The sequence below is a fragment of the Peromyscus eremicus genome, chromosome 10, assembly GCF_949786415.1.
Source record: "Peromyscus eremicus chromosome 10, PerEre_H2_v1, whole genome shotgun sequence".
NCBI lineage: Eukaryota > Metazoa > Chordata > Mammalia > Rodentia > Cricetidae > Peromyscus > Peromyscus eremicus.
In genome coordinates this window covers 25,561,188-25,580,118 of record NC_081426.1, presented here as the reverse complement: position 1 = coordinate 25,580,118, position 18,931 = coordinate 25,561,188, and the positions used below count along the sequence as shown (strand labels likewise).

The 18,931-nt window shown below is 46.8% G+C and overlaps 1 protein-coding gene across 4 annotated transcripts in view; it reads right to left on the bottom strand.

Moving 5' to 3' along the window:
- Nucleotides 1–700: 700 nt before the first annotated feature.
- The window catches only part of Mtmr3 (myotubularin related protein 3), a 134,326-nt gene continuing 116,095 nt past the window's right edge, over nucleotides 701–18,931 (bottom strand). The window contains exons 13-21 of one of the 4 annotated variants that reach the window (XM_059275564.1): nucleotides 16,995–17,190; nucleotides 16,019–16,204; nucleotides 15,221–15,391; nucleotides 13,946–14,091; nucleotides 7,019–8,417; nucleotides 5,692–5,802; nucleotides 5,228–5,316; nucleotides 4,512–4,538; nucleotides 701–2,789 (exon numbers count right to left, since the gene is read on the bottom strand). In XM_059275564.1, coding sequence (XP_059131547.1) covers nucleotides 2,618–2,789; nucleotides 4,512–4,538; nucleotides 5,228–5,316; nucleotides 5,692–5,802; nucleotides 7,019–8,417; nucleotides 13,946–14,091; nucleotides 15,221–15,391; nucleotides 16,019–16,204; nucleotides 16,995–17,190 — 2,497 coding nt within the window. In that variant the 3' untranslated portion in view covers nucleotides 701–2,617. The remainder of the gene's footprint in view (nucleotides 2,790–4,511; nucleotides 4,539–5,227; nucleotides 5,317–5,691; nucleotides 5,803–7,018; nucleotides 8,418–13,945; nucleotides 14,092–15,220; nucleotides 15,392–16,018; nucleotides 16,205–16,994; nucleotides 17,191–18,931) is intronic. The other 3 variants (XM_059275565.1, XM_059275566.1, XM_059275567.1) reach the window with 3 other exon arrangements.

Here is an 18,931-nt window from a genome sequence, read left to right as displayed (position 1 = left end):
GATCCCACATGGTATGGTTGAAAGAGAACTGCTACAGATTTTCCTCTGATCACCATTATGTGTGCCGTGGCACACACACCACATGCACAGATGTACATACACATAGGCACATAATGAAGAGAAAAATAAATGTAACCACAGCCCAGAGATTGGAAAGATGACTCTGTGGTTAAGTGTGCTCACTGCTCTTTGGTTGCCGGAAAACAAGTAGATGCTTCAATGGCTGCCTTTCAATCCGAATTTGCTATGTGCCAGGTACCGAAGTGGTTCTGAGAAAGCCTCTGGCATGCAGCAGCTGCGGCTAGGCCCTGCGAACAGTCTCGGACCCGTGCCCTCTCAGTCAGCAGCCTTACAAAGGCTCCAGCTAACACATGTGCCAGCCTGTCTACAAGAGGAGGAGGCAGAGAGACTCAAGAGGCCAGAGGTAGTGTTAACTACCATAGATGTGCAGCTGGTTCTTAGGGTGCCCAAGTGGGAGACCTCATGAAGGAAATGATTTTGAGTGCTTGGGCATGTTGGGAAGTCGCTTTGCCGAGGTCTAGAGTTGAAATGTGTCATTTTCCTTTGCCAAAGGTCAAACTCCCAGCTGCTCCTCAAACCAGTTCTCCTATGTGTGTGGTGGTGGTGGTGGTGGTGGTGGTGGTAAAAGGACAAAGAGATTAAACTACAGGGCAAAGAATTAGAACTCATTAGCAGATGCCACCGTGCGGACACTCAACTTTATTCACTTTATCTATATATTTAACAATTCTAAAGTATTTACTTCTTGCTTTGACAAAAAAATGAAAAATATAGGAGCATTGACTCCTCTTTAGGAGAAAAGGGTTATATGTACAGCTACGGAGAGTTACGGTTCCTCCTTTACATACAAAGAAAGTATTAATAAAAAAGTGCTTCATTGATCAAAAAGGGCTAAGAGCTGCAAGCATTTATCCACACTGTACAACAGACCCAAGAAACCCGTATCATAACCTCTTGGCACCTGTCACTAGGAACTTCACAATCTTCAATTATGCCAACCTTCCCCCACCCGCACCTCCAGACCACAGCAAGCATGGAGGAAAACTTCACCCTGTTTCACTAGACGAGGCCTCTGCGTGACTTGCTGCTGGAGGAATGAGCAATGCTCTGATACCCTGGGCTTCGGTTCAGCCAACAGTGCTAGGAAAGGCTTCTGGGCTTCTTGCACCCACTCGGGAACATGCAGAACCACCTTCCTGAGACACAGAACACCCATGGCCAGCTAACAGTTTCCAAAGGAGAGGGGCATGGACACAGGCCAGGATGTCCCCCCAACCTCACCCAGCCCTCACACTACAATTGCTGTTATCTGTTTGCGGCTTTTAGCAGAGCCAAGCATGGCCCCGGGGGTGGGGAAGGCACAAACATAGATGCCAGCAATTCAAAGCACAAACCAGAACTGCTCTCCACCCTTCCCACACCCACCTCCACCACAGATAATTACTGGTTTAAGGCTCTTTTTGGACCACATCAAAGGTCACTGAGGAAAGGTACCTCAAATCTCCTCATGCCATTTTCTAAGAACCCTAAAGTCACCAAGTGACTCTTCACTGGTAGCAAAAGCCAGACACGTGACCACTCAAGACAGCCGGAAGCAGGACAGGGGACTCCTGGGTCCTTCCTTCTGCCCCCAGAAGTAGGGGAAGAGGAGGGCTGATTGTGTGGAGAGCTTTGTAACTGTGGGACTCTGTCCCTCAAGGGGAGATGCATGATTGGTCTGCTTTAGGAATGGGGGACTTGTGGAACCCTGAGTCTGGATTTCCCTGTTGGCCGAGGAAGAGATTGTTTGTGGGACCAGGCCCCAGAGAGAGCTCACAGGTGCCTAGCTCAGTGCAGGCCTTGACCACATCAGCAGGACACTGCATTCTGGCCAGTCTGCACCTTTAGGTGTTTAGGAAGCCAAAGGAGGCAAAGGGAGCCCTACCCAATCTGGTCAAGTTAAAGATGGAATCCATGTGGGCCAACATGTCAGCCACCCAGCCCCTCAGTAACTCAATAGAAGCACATACCTCTCTTTTCCAAGTGAGGCTTGTGGGGTGCCTCTATGTGCCCTTCCTCCCAATGCCATCCTGTTCTTATCTATGAGGTGGGATGGCCCTGTCTCTCTCAGGAACAGCACTCTCCAGAAAGGTCCTTCCAGCCTCCCCAGCAGCAAAGGGTTACCGGTCAGCTCTGACACAACTGTGATGTGAGGAATGGTCACTAATGGTAGGCTGACTTTCTGTCTTGCTGTCTCATTCTTCATTCTGGCTCCTTCCACTGGGAAGCACTGAGCCATCCCCCCAGCATGCCTGACAGCAAACAGCTCAGCAGTTATAGGGCCTGGTAACCGCAACCTCTGGGCTTCCATTTAAAAAAAAAAAAAAAAAGAAGACAACTGGGGACATTTTTCTTTTTAGAAGGCAAAGAGGGAGTGTGGAAAGGGAAGGGAAGATGAAACAAAAATCAATTTACAATCCAGTGGTACATCCCAATCTCTGTACAGGTTGTTCTATGCCCCCATTCCAAAGTGTATGGGCCTCTCTGACTGCCCAGGCTCTGGATGAGCCTGTTAAAGAACAGCAGCATGGCCTCTGCCACCCCAGGTCACTGAGCTTCAGTTTGAAGTGGCAGCAATAGGCTTATCCAGTTCAAGGTCAATGCTGGAGCTTGTGGGATGGAGGCTGCTATAGCAAGACTTGCACACTCGACTGGGTTCAAACAGCTGCTGGCTAGGAACTGGAACCTTCTGGTTACAACAACTGGAGCAGAATACGTTCCCACAATTCCTTGAGACAAAAAGAAATAAAACAACATTAGTTTCAGCTGTTAGGTTTTCGTGGGAAAACCCAACTTCAGAAAGCAGCATTTGATGATGTGTGTAGTCTAGATGTGCAAGAAACATGTTCATTTCTCCGGGCCAGGAGAAGCCGAGTAGGAAGACAAGTCTACCTAGTGGAGTCATTTTTACTTCAGGCCAAGGATGACATGTGGCTGCCTCACCACTCTGGCACAAGGCTGTCAGATACACAGGAAGATGCTCAGGAGAGCTCTCTGTGGGTAAACGAGCCCAGCACTGAAGCAGCTGCCAGCTCAGTGCTCAGTCCTGACCTGGGGACAAACCCAGTGGCTGCACTGACCTTGGTACTGCCATCTGGGTAGCTTGAGGTCACAGGGAGGCCAATGTCAAAGGAGTTGGCTTGTGGACCCCTCGAAGAAGAGAAACAACTATGCTGCCCAGCTGGCGATGAAGAACCCTGCCTAATGGCCACTGCCTCAGAGACAAGTTGGATGCAGACTCTTGCCAGCAGCATGCAAAGCTAAAAGCCAAAGCAGCACTGGACACATGCTCAGCGTGAAAGGGAGGTGGGAGGACAGGCCATGGAGAAACATACATCCCTATTAGATAGTGGTCAGTCAGCTATGGTTCACGGCCCTGCCCCATGCATCTCCAGGCTCCCCTCTCCTTGCATCTGTGCAGCACAGGTCTGCACAGCCAGCCAGAGGCCCATCGCACACATACAAGAAAGGCAACCAACACAGGATGAGTTCTGCCCACCTTACAATCCTACACTTGCTGAGCCCTAAAGTACAAACCAACACTCATCAGCTCAGCGCAGGAAACTCCAAGGTACCTGACACAGCTCTCCAGAGATGAGAAGAGGAAGTTAATAGGAAAGCTTCCTCTGCACTAACTTCTCAGCCACGCTCCTCAGAATGCAGACCACACTGGGTAAGGACCACTCGAGCACAGGAGGAGCGGACACTGACGACCACATGAGACAAAGCAACACTGTAGAAGGGAAGGTGTGACACAGGGCAATAGGACAGGGAGCCAGAACACAAGCCCTTCGTTTCTAGAATGTAGGAAGCACTTTACAACTTTCTAAGAGGCATGAGTCAGCAAGAACTTGTGATTCTGAACACTGGAACAGGAAATCTTCTGAACGCCTGTACTCGGTTGGCATACCTGCTGAAGTTCAGCTTTTTAAAAAGCCCAACATGAATTTGATCAATTATGCTTTTCTATCTGACTTCCTTTTGGAGACCCTGAAAAACCTAAGTGGAGTCATGAGTGCTAATTAATTCTCTGGCAAGATCGTATTTGTTCATTTCTGTCTCTATAAAAACAAAACAAGGAAGCGATGCCATTTGACTTGAAAGTTACTGGTACCATCCTGGCATCAAGGAATGACTGTGCCCTCTCCCCCAGAAAAAAGTCCTGAAGCCCACTGGCTTCCCCTGAAAGATGAGCCTTGCAGAAACACCACTTCTCATCAAGAGTGTACCAGCCCAGTGGCCCGGACAGTCCAGAGGGGAGCACAAGGCTGCAGCAGACATGCCCCTGGCAGTCTCTATCAGCTGCTATGGATCCCCATGCCCACCTGCCTGCCTGTGCTCTCCCTTACAGGCTTCAGCCCAATGAGTGCAGAGAAGGGAATGGCAGCATTAGTGTGGAGAAGTTATTGTGGGTGTGCAGACATCACAGACAGGTTGTTGCAAATGCTCACCACGTTTGATCAACACGGTCAGTGTCCCTGAAAGGAGGGGAAAAAGAGCTCAGAGGAGAAGCCATTTGGTCTAGGGATGCAGGGTGGGGGAGACCCATGGTCTTAAGAGTGTCATCTGTCTACAAAGAGATTTTTCCATCACTTTCAATCCAGGCTCACTTCTACATGTGGGCCACTGTACGATTATGAAAAACTTCCTATTGGAACACTAAACATCTACTAGACAGTTACCATCCTTGCCAGGGCAAAGTAGCCTTAGTTACTCACTGCTCAACCTAGGAGAAAGAAGTTAGGAGCAGCAAGGATTGGAGACTGCCCTCAGCTGTGTCTACTACTCCCCAGCCACAGCTGCTCAGCAGTAGCACAGGGATCAGGGAGCAGAAAGAAGTAGAAAAATCAGGCTCCCTGCCCACAGCTAGAAAACTGTTTTTGCTCAAAGTAGCCATGATCAGTTTTATGGTGGAAATAAGAAATGATGATCTGCATGGTAGCTGTTATCTCACCAATCTGAGAAACCAAACAAAGTTATGTCCACATTTCAAAATTTAATTGTGATCACTGAACTGGAACAGAGTTCCCAAATGCAGTTCTGGAAGGACCAATTTCAGAGGCACAGAAATGTGACCCCAAGGGCAGCTCACACAGAACATTGCTGGTAAGATCTCCAAGTCCAGACTCCATAGACCACCCCACCCGAAAAGCACCCCCCCGGGCACCTGCAGTGGTGCTTCCTGCTGGCGAGCCAGAAGGCACTGTCACAGGCATAGCAGTGGGCAGCCAGGTGGTCAGGGAGCCAACGGGTCATCTGCAAAATACATGGGACCAGGTTAGTGACAGGAGGTGGACCAGTCAGCTCCAATCAGCAGAGTCACACCAGGGGGAGCAAGAGTCCCAAGGACTACATGGGCTCCAGTGACAGCAGGGCAGCAGGCCAAGACACCATGGCAGCAGTGGCACCTGGGCTGCCATGAGAGCTGGCAGAGGCAATGGAGAGAGGGGGCCAGTTTGCTGAGTGTCCCTGGCTTAGAACTGCTGGATGTGGGTTCTCAGACAGAGATGCAGAGGCTCCAGTCTCCTGGGAGTTTCTTCCTTGGTGAGGGGCACAGGGCAGGGATTGGAGCGGAGAAGAACTGTAGGACACCTGTATGGATGGCACGCAGAGCAGGGGCTGAGCCTGTACCTCAGTGTCCTGTTTATCCACCTGCTCCCAGCTGGCTTCAGAGAAAATCTCTGTGCTGCAGCGAGACAAACAGTTCTGATCCAGATTGCTTTCCGAGTCGGGGATTGAAGTCTGTTGGCAAACAAACACAGCTGAACAGAATGAACCTGTCTCCTCCCAAAGGCAGAAGAGAGCACTGGGGTCTGAGTGCTAAGGTTCCAAATGTGCAGTGACACCAGCCATCCAGACTTGGGCTGACCAGGTGCAGAGAAGGCCGGGCTCAGAAGGCTAATGAACTTTGTGGAGTGACACTGAGTGGAAAAGCGGCCTTAGGGTCCAGGAGCAAGTGAAGTGAGCCAGATGGAGAAGGACCGCCCTCTGTGTCAGCTGTTCTGGTGAGCCTGGTGATCTAGTCCAGCACTTAATGAACACAGTGACTTGGTGTGCTCTCCTTTTTCTGAAGGACTCTTGGGGACACTGAGAAACCATTATTAATTAACATGAACAAAAAGCTGAAGGTCCTTTGGCTTTAAGTCAATGGATCTGAGATGATTACTCCAGAACCTGCCTTACACTTGTAATGTCAGGCCCCATCAAAGAAGAAAGCCCCTCTGGGAACCCAAGAACCCTGGCACCCTCATTTCTAGCCACCAAGCCTCATCAGTGCTAAGCCCTCAACAATGCTTTACAAAAACAAAACAAAACAAATCAATCCCTTCTCTCCATTTCTCCTGCCAGCACCTGCCACAGAGTGGGCACAAACACTTGTTCGAAAAGAGCGAAGCTCTCAAAGCTCCCAGAGTCTGGGAAAGCAGGCAGCTTAATAGTAAGTAAGGCAGGACAAACACTCCACCATAACAGTATTAGCACTGCTCTACGAATGCCACTGTGAACAGGTGTGCAAGCCCTTTTAAAAATACAGTATTTTTATTTGGTGGTCGAATAAACTGAGACAGAGTCTCACTCTGTAGCCCAGGTTAGCCTGGAACTCACTATGCAGCTCAGGCTGGCTTCAAACCTGTGGAAATGCTCTGCCTCAGCCTCTCAAGTGCTTGATTACAGGTGTGAGCCTCAAAGCCGGGCTGACACAGGACCCCATGTCATGCATCAACTCCCTCCCTGCCTCCTAACTGCCTAGAAGGAATGGAAAGCCAGTACAGCAGAAAAGAGGCAGACTGCCGTCTCCATGGCCAAGGCTAATTCCCAAACAATCTCTCTCAGCATGGCAACTTAAGACCTTTCTAGTCTTTTCAAAATCTGTTTCAATAACCATGCATTGGGTGCATAGAGCACCTGGCCTGTGTGTTGTCTCTGTGGATAGCTTTAAAGGAATCATGACCTAACTTACCACTTCATCTCCAAAGTCCCCATTGAAGCGCAGGGAGCTGGTCAGGTACTGGCTCTCCAGGCGACTCTTCAGCTCCTGGACTTGTTTCTTCAAGGTCTCCACTTCCTGCTGGTGGCCAGACTCTATCTGACGCAGACGCTGTTGGATTGTGTCTGTGTATACAGGCATGCCATCATCATCCAGGTGGCTGCGGGAAGGCTGGTCAGGGCTGCTGGTAGTGGATGGCCTCCCTGAGTGGTTATTCAGCCACTTGTGGTGCAAGTTCCTTGAGTACAAGTGAGCAGAGCTGCAGATTGTGGCAGACAGCTGGTGGCTCAGTGAGTCCTTATTCCTCCCAGCCTCCCCATTGGCACAGTGCCCATTGGGTGTGGGGTACTTCTGAAGGGTGCCAAACCCTGAAGGCTGTTCTGAAGCCTTGTTTTCAGTCTCTAGGGCACCGTTGCACACAATCCCCTGTCTACATTTGTCTAACGGCAAGGCACAAGGAGCCCGCATCAGGCTGAGGGTGTTGCCAGGGGATGAAGTCCTATATAGCACAGAGTCCCATTGGGGCCTCTCAGCAGACCTGGGCTCTGGAGCCATGGGAAGCATGTCCTTGCCACTGAACCTACCACTGCTTGCCAGGCAAGGTCTGTGATGGAGCTGGGGCCCACTCTCTGACTTTACCTTATCTTCTAGCAACATGTGCACGGAGCTGTTTGTGTGTGGTCCTCTTGTCTCAAATGGGACTTGGGAAGGCAGCAGAGAACTAGACTGTGAGGTACCAAGGCCAACTTTTGCATCTACCGGGAGAGCAGGAGCTACATTTTCCCTGTCCTCTGCAATATTCTCTACTTGAGGCTGTTCCACAGGGACCTCCTGGGAGTCCTCTCCCCTGAGGGGAGCCTGGAGTGAACTAGAGAGAACGTTGTGCCCATCCTGCTGTTGAGGACTATCCTGTGAGAACAAAGACAGGCTGGGGTCTAGATGGTTTCTTAGAGTAGCATCATCCAGCTTGGATTCTTGGTAAAGGACATCTGAGCCCTCAGCCACCATCCTGCTCTCCTTTGCTAGGAGCGGCTCCTCTTTGACCTCTGGCACCTCAGTGAGCTCCCTGTGGGCAGGCTCTTCTGCCCCACTCTCCTCTTTGGTGGCCTCTTGCAAAATGTTCTCCATCTGCCCTTCAGCCACACCAGCCGCTACAGAGAGCTCAGCACCTCCGAGCAGCCTGCTGGGCTTCCGCAGGCTGTCCACAGCAGGCGCCTCTTCCCCAGATCCAGCAAAGCTGCTCAGCTCCAGTGAGCGCCCATGCTCCTGCCACTTCTCATTCAGGCTGGGGTCACTGCTGCGCCGGCTGGCCAGCGGCACCATGTTGTCACAGGCTGTGGTCAGATTGTCAAATGATCTAGTCTTGGGTAGCCTAAAAGAAAAGGGTTTGGGGAAAATGAGAATCTTAGAGGCTATGAGGAGCGCAGTAGGGCACAAGAGGTTTTTAATAAGCCACTGTTTCACAACTGGGCCATTACAGCAACATCTGAAAATGAGGCTCCGATTCCTAGAGTGGCGGGGCTCTCCACCAGCACTGCCTGACTGTCAGTCCCTGTAGGGAAAGGGGTTAAAGAAACCCACCCTGACCCTGGAGCCCAGGACCAGGGAAAGAAACACAGCCTGGATCTGGGACCCAAGCCAGAGAAAGAAACACTTTATCCCTGAACCCAGAACCAAAGAAACATGCCCTGACTCTGAAACCAGTGCCAAAGAAACACACTTGGTCCCTGGAATCAGAGCCAATGAAAGAAATATGCCCTGGCCTTAGAATTAGAGCCAAAAAGCTAAAAAGGCCAGTGAAAGAAACACAGTTTGGCTCTGAAATCAGGGCCACCTCTGTCCCTAACCCAAAAAAACTAACCAATCCCTGAGCATAAAAAACTAACCAATCCCTGGACAGAAAATCTTCTCCCTGGAGAAACTCCACCCCTAAGAAATCCTACATAAACCACCCTGCCTGGTGGGCTGCTGTGGGATGGTCTGTATGTCAAGTGTGTTGCTGATTGGTCAGTAAATAAATCACTGATTGGCCATTGGCTAGGCAGGAAGTATAGGCGGGACAAGGAAAAGAATTCTGGGAAGTGGAAGGCTGAGAGAGAGACACTGCCAGCCGCCATCAGGACAAGGAAGATGTAAAGTACCGGTAAGCCACAAGCCATGTGGCAAAGCAAAGATTAATAGAAATGGGCTAAATATAAGAGTAAGAGCTAGACAATAACAGGCCTGAGCTAATGGCCAAGCAGTTTAAATAATGTAAGAGTCTGTGTGTTTATTTTATAAATGGGCTCTGGGACTGGCGGGACTTGGTGGCGGGAGCTGGAGAGAAATTCTCCAGCAACAAATGGCGTCCAACGTGGTGGCAAGAGTTTCCACCTAAAAACTGAGAAAAAAGATTCTAAAACGGAGCTAAAAACAGCTTCCTAATTGTCTCTCTCAAATGAGCAGCAGCTGCCGGTTTGAGCTACTGGCGGGTTCCTGGCGTGTGCGCTCAACCTGCAGTATGGCGGGAATCAGGCCTCTGCAAGTGGCACATTAAGCTGCGTGGTGGATTTAGCCTTTGCAGGTACAAAACAAAAAAAGAGGTTTCTGGGCTACACGCTACTTTGGTAAAAGCATAGACCCACTATTTCTGAGAGTTACGGCTCCCAGAGCTGGCGGAAAGCGGACTACCGCCATGTTGGGAAGCTAAAGTGGGCGGAGCCAGCAGCCACAGCTGCTGCAGTTTAAGGCAAGAGATTCACAATAAGACAGATTCAGATGTAATAGTTTACAATGTGTGTAAAAGATACGTAGGCTTGAAAGAGACAAAAAAGGTGATATATAGAAACAAGTACATAGTTTTAAAAAATAAAGTCATTAAAGAGACAGTAAAGGTAGTATAAAAAATAAGCCACGTAAAAATGGATATTACACAGAGAATCTGGATTGTGTTGTCTTTGGGATTCTTAACTGCAGAGAAATATTTTATTGTAAAGGAAGCTGAGTTAAACCAATATGTATACTTTAAAGATACCTTGACTTCAAAATTTGGATATAAGGATATGTTGCTTTGGAAAAGAGTCTCTTTTGTTTCCACAGAAAGCCAGAGACTATGGATTTGTTCCAGATTAAGATACATCAGGTTTGACCAGCCAAGACCCCCTGAAAGGTCTCCAATGACACCATGGCCCAGATGATTCAACATCCAGAATGGTTTCAAGTCAACTGGCTCAGATATACAGCCTCACGGACTACTCCATGATCCTAAAATTTTCTTTCTGTCTCCATAAGATACAGCGCCCCCCTCCAGCAGGAAGTAGTAAGAGAAGCTACGCCCAAATTCCCAAATATACCAAGCTGGCTTTAGAGATGGAATTGGCTCACTCCCCCTCTAAACCCAGACATATTGCTCAAAAAAAAAAAAAAAAATGGTTAAGAGATTCTTATGTCCCAAATCAGAAGAGCCCTCTGGTGTGGGACAGACAAAAACCAATATTTTTATTTAAAGCAGGTTGATTATAAATACAATCTCTTTCTAAAGAAAAAAAGGGGATAGTTTAGATATGATAGGATGAAAGGGTAGATTAATGAACCTACTTTTAAAGAGTAACAACTTGTTTAAAATGTTTTACATCGCTATAGATTTTAGTTTATTGATACAAGTTTAAACTTAATTTTGTTATACTGTATATATATTTCTATTCTTGTTTGAGGTATTATGTTTATGTAACTCATTTAAAATTGTAATGGATAATTAAAAAATAGATTAATAGTTAGTCATCTATGATAATATTTGTAGCCATGTTAGTTAAGTCTTCTAGGTATACATAGATATATTTCAGATAGATAGGTGGTCTTCAAACACTTCAAAGACCTACAGAATATGGCATTTAAAATGTTTTAAAAGTTTAGACTTTTTGGACAGTGAGACATGTCTGCTCCTGACAGCACCGATTTACTTCAGAGAGGAGGATGGGCATCGAAGACACTCCATATGGAGTTTATCTTCACCTTGACAAAAATAGCCATTTGGGCAAGAAACTGTTCTTGCCTGGACTGCCTGATCAACTGGACATGCAGGACCCATACAAAGGTGACCACTGAACTTTGCTTGACAAAATGGTCCTTCAGGTTCCTGCTTTGCAGAGAAAACTGCCAGACATTCTACAGGACACAGAGAAAAGTGAATAAAAGACTCTAGGCCTGTGGGCTGAAGACAGATGCCCCAACTTTACAAGAGAACTTTGAATGACTGTCCAGGCTGCCAGCTGTCTCTGTCTACCCTACAAGACTCCTAAAAGTTGCTTATATCCTTCTCCATTTCTCAGGTAGTAGCATACCCTTCTGAGGTCTTTGATGTGGTTAAAGACTAGATACTTACAATTTTCCTTAGTTATAATAAAAGATAAGTTAGATATAAAACCTTAAACTTACAAATATAAGATAGATAGGATCTCTTCTTTAATATTGTAACTGTAATTCTTGCTTGATAATTGTTTTGTTATATATAATTTTACTATGTTAAAGTTAAAACCTTCCTTTTTAAGAAAAGAAAAGGGGAAGTGCTGTGGGATGGTCTGTATGTCAAGTGTGTTGCTGATTGGTCAGTAAATAAATCACTGATTGGCCATTGGCTAGGCAGGAAGTATAGGCGGGACAAGGAAAAGAATTCTGGGAAGTGGAAGGCTGAGAGAGAGACACTGCCAGCCGCCATCAGGACAAGGAAGATGTAAAGTACCGGTAAGCCACAAGCCATGTGGCAAAGCAAAGATTAATAGAAATGGGCTAAATATAAGAGTAAGAGCTAGACAATAACAGGCCTGAGCTAATGGCCAAGCAGTTTAAATAATGTAAGAGTCTGTGTGTTTATTTTATAAATGGGCTCTGGGACTGGCGGGACTTGGTGGCGGGAGCTGGAGAGAAATTCTCCAGCAACAGTGGGCTGGTTCTTTTCCACCTGGTAGAGGCAGCCACTCTCCTGGACGACTCCTTCCCAAATAAATCTCTTTCTCAAAAGAGTCTTGGGTGTGAAGATGTTCATTCACTGGCACAGAGAAGAAGAACCTTGCTAAGACATCCCTTCGTCCCGAGCAAGGTAGAGCTGAATAGAAGAACCTTGCTGAAACGTGCCATAGGGGACTGAACAAGGTGGAGCAGAAAAAGTAACTTTTTCCGGGAGCTGGAGGAGATTGCTACATTTCTGCAGGGGTTTCCCGTTAGCAGAGTGAAGCAAAAGAAACATCATCTCAGGCCAGAGAAGAAGCAGAGCTCTGCTGGGAAGCCCCTTAAGTGGGGGCTGAGCAAAGCTCAGCTGCAGCGGCTCTCCTGGAGAGGAGCAGGATTGCTATATCCTGCGGGGAGACCATCCCCCACTGCACCCAAACTCCTGGGTAGCAACACTCACAGTCCCCACCTCCAAATAAACTAAAAGCATATATTATTTCTTTTTTTCTTTCTTTTGGTTTTTTGAGACAGAGTTTCTCTCTTAACAGTCCCAGAATTCACTCTGTAGACCAGGCTGGCCTTGAACTCACAGAGAGCCCCTGCCTCTGCCTCTGCCTCCCAATGCTGGGATTAAAGAGGTGCACCACCGCTGCCTGGTGCATATTTGGGTTTTTTTTTGGTTTTTGTTTTTTTGTTTTGTTTGTCTTTTCAAGACAGGGTTTCTCTGTGTTGTTTTGGAGCCTGTCCTGGAACTCACTCTGTAGACCAGGCTGGCCTCAAACTCACAGAGATCCGCCTGGCTCTGCCCCCTGAGTGCTGGGATTAAAGGTGTGCGCCAATGCCGCCCAGCTGGTAGTATATCTAAAAGTCATTCTTTTACTCCCACCCACCCCCATTCTTTCATTTTTCCGCCTCCCTTTCTTTTTTGATTTTTGAGACAGGACACATGTGTCCCAGATTGGTCTCACACTCTATGTAGCGTAAGAATGATGCTGAGCCGGGCGGTGGTGGCGCACGCCTTTAATCCCAGCACTCGGGAGGTAGAGCCAGGCGGATCTCTGTGAGTTCGAGGCCAGCCTGGTCTACCAAGTGAGTTCCAGGAAAGGCGCAAAGCTACACAGAGAAACCCTGTCTCGAAAAACCAAAAAAAAAAAAAAAAAAAAAAAAAAGAATGATGCTGAATTGCTCTTCTGCCTCTACCACCGATGTGCTGACAGTACAGAAATGTGCTATCGTGCCAGGTTTATGTAATACTGGGGCTCAGACCCAGGGCTTCATGCAAGTATTCTACCAACTGATCTGCACCTACAGCCTCAACAGGCACTCCTCATGATGCTCTGTGTCTCTCAGGTAGTGGCAAAGTAGCTTGCCGGTTCTTTGTACTATACATTTTAAGTTCATTTATTATCTATCACTCTGATCTTAATAAAGCTAATTCACAAGTGGCAAAAGCAAAATTTCTCTCATCTCACATGTGACTTTTAAGCCTCAGAAGGGCACAAAGAATAGTGGGTAAACAAACCAGAGAGTCACAAAAGACACAATGAATGCGCTCACTGAGAAACTTCTCAGTGCATGCAGTAGAATAATGTAGCGCCAAGCCCAACTCACTTCCAGAAATAAGGCCTTACCATTTGTCTTAAAAAGCCTGCCAATGGTGGTGCACGCCTTTAATCCCAGCATTCAGGAGGCAGAGGTGGGTGGATCTCTGTGAGTTCAAGGCCAGCCTGGTCTACAAGGTTGTTCCAGGATAGCCAAGGCTACACAGAGAAACCCTGTCTCAAAAACTAGAACAAACAAACAAAAGAGCAGCAGCTAAACTTCAGCCAGATGTGACAGTTCATGTCAGTAAATCACATCACTACAAGTATGAGGTCAGCTTGGGAAGGAGGGAAGGAAAGGTGGGGGTAGGGAGAAGGAAGGAGGGAGAGAGAGAGCACCACCATACGTGACTCGTGGCATCGGCCCTAGGCTCACCGGCTCAAGGGGGGGTCATCAGGGCTGGTGCCTGGGGCTGGGTATGGTCCACAGCTGTCATCTGTGGGAGTAGATGGAGATGGGCAGGGAAGGTATACTGCACTCCATAGCATCAGATTCCGCACATGGCACACGGGGTATAGTACCTGAGGAGAGAGGAGGACACAGGTTTATGTCTCTTAGAAATGTCTAGAAATAAGGAGCAAGAACAAACACACCCAGGTGGGCCACTCAACACAGCTGGGTCACAGATCAACAAGGAGGTTGAGACAGTAGAGGAAGGTCTCTCTCCCAAGAGGGCAGGTACAGAACCATGGGGTCTGTTTGGCAACAGCTTCCACTTAAGAGCCTCTTGTGAGCATGAAAAATCTAACGAATCTTTTAAAGTCTGACTTATTAATTATCTCAGATGATCTTTACCGACTTTAATCAGACTGATTTACTGCATAAAAATCATTCCATTAGATGGTGAACGTCTGTTTCCTCAAAGCTCAGCTTCAGCAGATACTGTCAAACCTGTTTTATAGAATCACTTAAATTAATCATGTGAAAATAAAAGAATTTCCCTCCCTTATTGCCACTTCCCCAGGAGGCACAGTGAAGGAAGGAGAAGCAGCATACATCTTTTAACTGTAATGAGATGTGTATTCATTGTTAACCTGCTTTGATTTCTAAGGGCTTAAAATTCATCTGACAAAGAGAACATTAATATATTTTGGTACACCAACGTAAGTGCCTCTTTTCTTTGCTTAGCAGAAGGTATTCTTTTGGGGAAACAAAGTCTTAAAAGATCTACCAGTTCTCCATGTGAAAAAAATCACAGACAGATGCCAGCCTCAGAAAGAGCTTTGTGTCAAGACAGAAGCTGCAGTGGGTCCCATTGCCTGGCTCATGGGGACAGTAACAGGAACCTGGTGGCTGACCCTTCTTAGCCATAAAAGGCATCTGAGAAAGAGCTTAGTGCCTTCCCTCTGCTGAGCTGAAACATGCTAGGAATATAGTGAGCTTTGGTGATGATGCATGTCTAGGGTGGCAAAGTAGAGACGCGCACTACACCAAACCACCTTGAACCCAGCTTGGTCATGGGCAGGCCAGAGATGATCAGGAAACAGGCTTTGCTTAGACAGAATGGTGTAAAATAGAAAAATGGAACCAAGATCTTGATACAGCAGACATATTTTCACAAAAATAGGCACTACTCAAACCAGCTCCCACATGCGACCCCATCCCCAAATCCCTTCTGCTGATCACAGAGACGGACTGAAAGGTACATACGGCTTCTGACTGAGATGAATACAGTAGGTTTTTGAAAGCTTTGTTGCCTGCCCGAAGAAGTGACCACACAGAGCATGTCCGTTCCTGAGTCTGCTTTTCCCCTCTCTCCTTGGCGTTGTTGCACAGGAATGTTCCAAAGAGGCAGGAATAGGTATGCTGTACCAGTTTCACCTGCGCAAGTCCAATGAGGCAAAAATCACACAGTAGGACACATGGTCTTGGGAAGGAGGTCAGCCCAACTGCACAACTCACCATGACATCCCTGAGAACATTTCAGCTCACTCAAGGATACGGGGGTGTGTGCACAGGCAGTTAATATGGCCTGCTCTTCAGAATTGCCAATTGCAGGGCCTTACCCCAACCACCAGCACTTCTACATCAAAGACATTCTAATGCAGGAGGCAGAGTGAAGGACAGGGAACCAGGGGCTGAAACAGGAAGAGTACATCTTCCACCAAAGAAGAGGGAGTAGAAAGCATGGTGGACAGCACAGGAGAAGGACTGGAGGGGAGCAGGGCACATTCAGATTGTTTCTATTTCTAACTACTTTTTAGACCATACACTTTAGAAGACAAGTTTAAAACAAACTATGTTTACAGAGGAAAAGCTGGTGCACCTAGATTCACTGAGTGAAAAAGAAAATGCCAGTTAACTGCTATTGCTTTTAAATAAAGCAGTCACTCCCAATTAAATGTGAAAAATGCATAGTTTTGGGTGAAAATGGCCCACTAACATTTGTATTAACATCCCCGAGTGTAGGTGGCTCCCAAAATGTAGAATCATTAAGTCCAAACTCACAAGGAATGCTTCATTGAACTCAAAAGAGCAAGGAAATTGCCTCTGAAGCTGATGAACGCAGTCAAGCCACTGCAGAAACACTGGGCAACGCTCGTTCAGGTCGTCTGAGTTCTCCCCATGACCACATCGGTCAGCAAACTTATGGCCAAAATCCAGCCATTCCATCTCCACGAGGACTTGGAAACCCTGCAGGGAGGCACCAAGGAGAGATTATTTGTGGAGTACTATCTATCACCTGTGACATCCTGAGCTTCTTGTCACCAACAGCCATCTCCTTTAACAGCCTCCTGGTAAGTCCCTCTGGCCCAGGCTCAGAGCCAAAGGCTCCCTCCCTAATGGCACACCCATTTACACAAATGTCTCAACTCACGAACTCCATTCAGTATTCACTTAAAGAACACTGATGCAGCCTCTCTCATTTACTACATAAATGCTACCTGCCTACCCACATTTCTCTTTTTTTATTTTTTGCCTTTGATGTTACATTTACAAAGCCATATTGGTAAAAATCCTTCCCCAGCACCGAATTTTATAAATATTTGTATTTTATGTCACGTTATGCTTTTGTTCTTCTATCTTTAACCCACAGAGGTTATTTCAGAGCAGATGTTCTTTCTCCAGAATTCTGTGTGGTCCTGTCTAGACCCACCATCATAAGCATGTGGACATTCTTTTGCAGAAACCCATTTTCCTGAGGTAGACAAATCTTTTTAAGTAGAGAAATTGCAAAAGAAACATTTCTGTCTCCTTGGTACCTTTCAGCCAAACCGTGTTCCAGTGAACAAGGTGAAGAACTAGCAAGAGACACCTAGCCATACAGCTTAAGGGGAGGAGGCATGATTAAAACAAATTGGCAATTTTTACAGACCTAACTTTCAGTCCCCACACCGATCATGCAACCCTCCTAACGGTTTCCTCAACTTCTCCTGAAGTCCTCCCTCCCTCCTTCCCTCCCTCCCTCCCCTGACACACTCACCTCTACTGTTCGGTAGTAAGGGTCCAGCAGGAGCTTAGCCAAGGCCACAATCTGGGGCGTGCGATCCCAGCCGTCTGAGCAGTGCACTAGCACTGGGCGTTGATCGCGGTCCACAGCATGCACTACAAGAAGTGCCGACTTCAAGAGCACTGACAGGTGATGGAGCCATTTCGTACTCTCAAGAGCTGAAAGCCAACTATACAAAAGGGGAAGATAAGGAAATACTATGTTGATGATTTTATGGTATCGTGTCCAATGCCTATCAAATTAAAAAGCAATTACCTAAGACCTTTGCCTCTAATTATAGTGATAAAAAAGTCTATTTACAAAGCAAGCCCAAACGAGAGAGTTAAGCTCCACAATCACGAGAGGACACTTTAGAAAAAAGACTGTAATTAACAATGCCACACTGCACCTGGAACTTTTTAAAAGGATTTATTCTTAATTTGTAACTATGTGTATGGGAGGTGGTGTGCATGTGAGTGCAGATGCCTGAGGAGATCAGAAGAGCTGTCATATCCCCTGGAGCTAGAGTTACAATATGGGTGCTAAGAACCAAACTTGGGGCCTCTGCAAGAGCAGTATGTGCTCTTAACCACTGAACCGTATCTCCACTTCCCTAGCCATCCCCCCTCCCTTCTTTTCCTGCGATGGTGGGAATGAAAGCCAGGGTCTTGCATGTATTAGTTAAGGGTTCTACCATTAAGCTATACCCCAATCCTGGTTCTCTCTCTCTCTCTCTCTCTCTCTCTCTCTCACGCACATTTATTAGCTTGAGACAGGGGTCTTGTCATAAAGCCCAGGCTGATCTGGAACTCAGTTCTCTTAGATGAGCCTCCAAGTGCTGGACTCCCAGGTATATACCACCACACCTAGCTCTCCACAGATAATTTGCCAAAAGGGGGGTGGGGTGGACAGAGTAATGCTAGACAGGTACATACAGTGTAAGAAATAGCTCCTATGGACACTTCTGAGACCCCTAAGAGATTTTACAGAAGCTATTTAATGACTATCAACTCTGACCTCACAACAAAATAAAGAAAACACATATATACAAATACATCTAGGATGAGATGTAAGCTGGATGCCACACACAAGAATGGTACAAACTTTACCTATCACCCATGTCCAAACACCAACCACTGTTAAGTCTTTACTACTTATTGACTAAAACTAGGTAAGTCCAATGAGATGAACAGTCATGAAAAGTGGTACAATGGCTACATAGTATCACTACTGAGTTAATTCAGATTGGATTCAGAAAGGACCCCCCCCCCTTAAAAAATCCTTTAGGGGTTATCAAATAAAAAAGAATTGTCTCTTTGGCATAAGGTTACATATTCCATCACCACCCCCAACTGTGTTGACATCTCTTCCTCCACCCCTCATTCCCCAAAAACAAGTTCCGATTTTTCCCAAATGTGGCCAGATTTGTGACTTAAGGCTACAAGTCTAGCCATTTAAACACAGAGAGAAGGAATAAAAACAGTCCAGGATCTTTGAGACGAGTTTGTCCAGGTAAGGTCTAGATGAGGCCTCTAGCACAACGCTGGTCTACTAAACCTAAGGAATGAATGGGAATTTTTGTTAAGCTCATTCCTGCCAGGCCTCCGACAACACAACAGTCTCTAAGTGCCTTTTACAACTCGACTGGCTCAGAGACTGACACTGTCTCCATCACTGCTGTACCCCAAGCTTAGCCCCTAGCATAAGGGAAGAGTCCTTCTAGTTAATGAAGTCTAAGTTTGCCATTGGTAAAATTCAATTTTGAGAATTCCTATCTCAAAATTAAGTGTATCCTCGGTACCCTGAAAATACTTTCCTGATAGGTCGGTTGTTTGTTCTCTTTTGCCTTAAAATAAATCAAAAGGCTTAAGAGATGAATAATTAAACTATCTCCCTGCTGCTGAAGAAGCAGTAAACAAGACTCCGGCGGA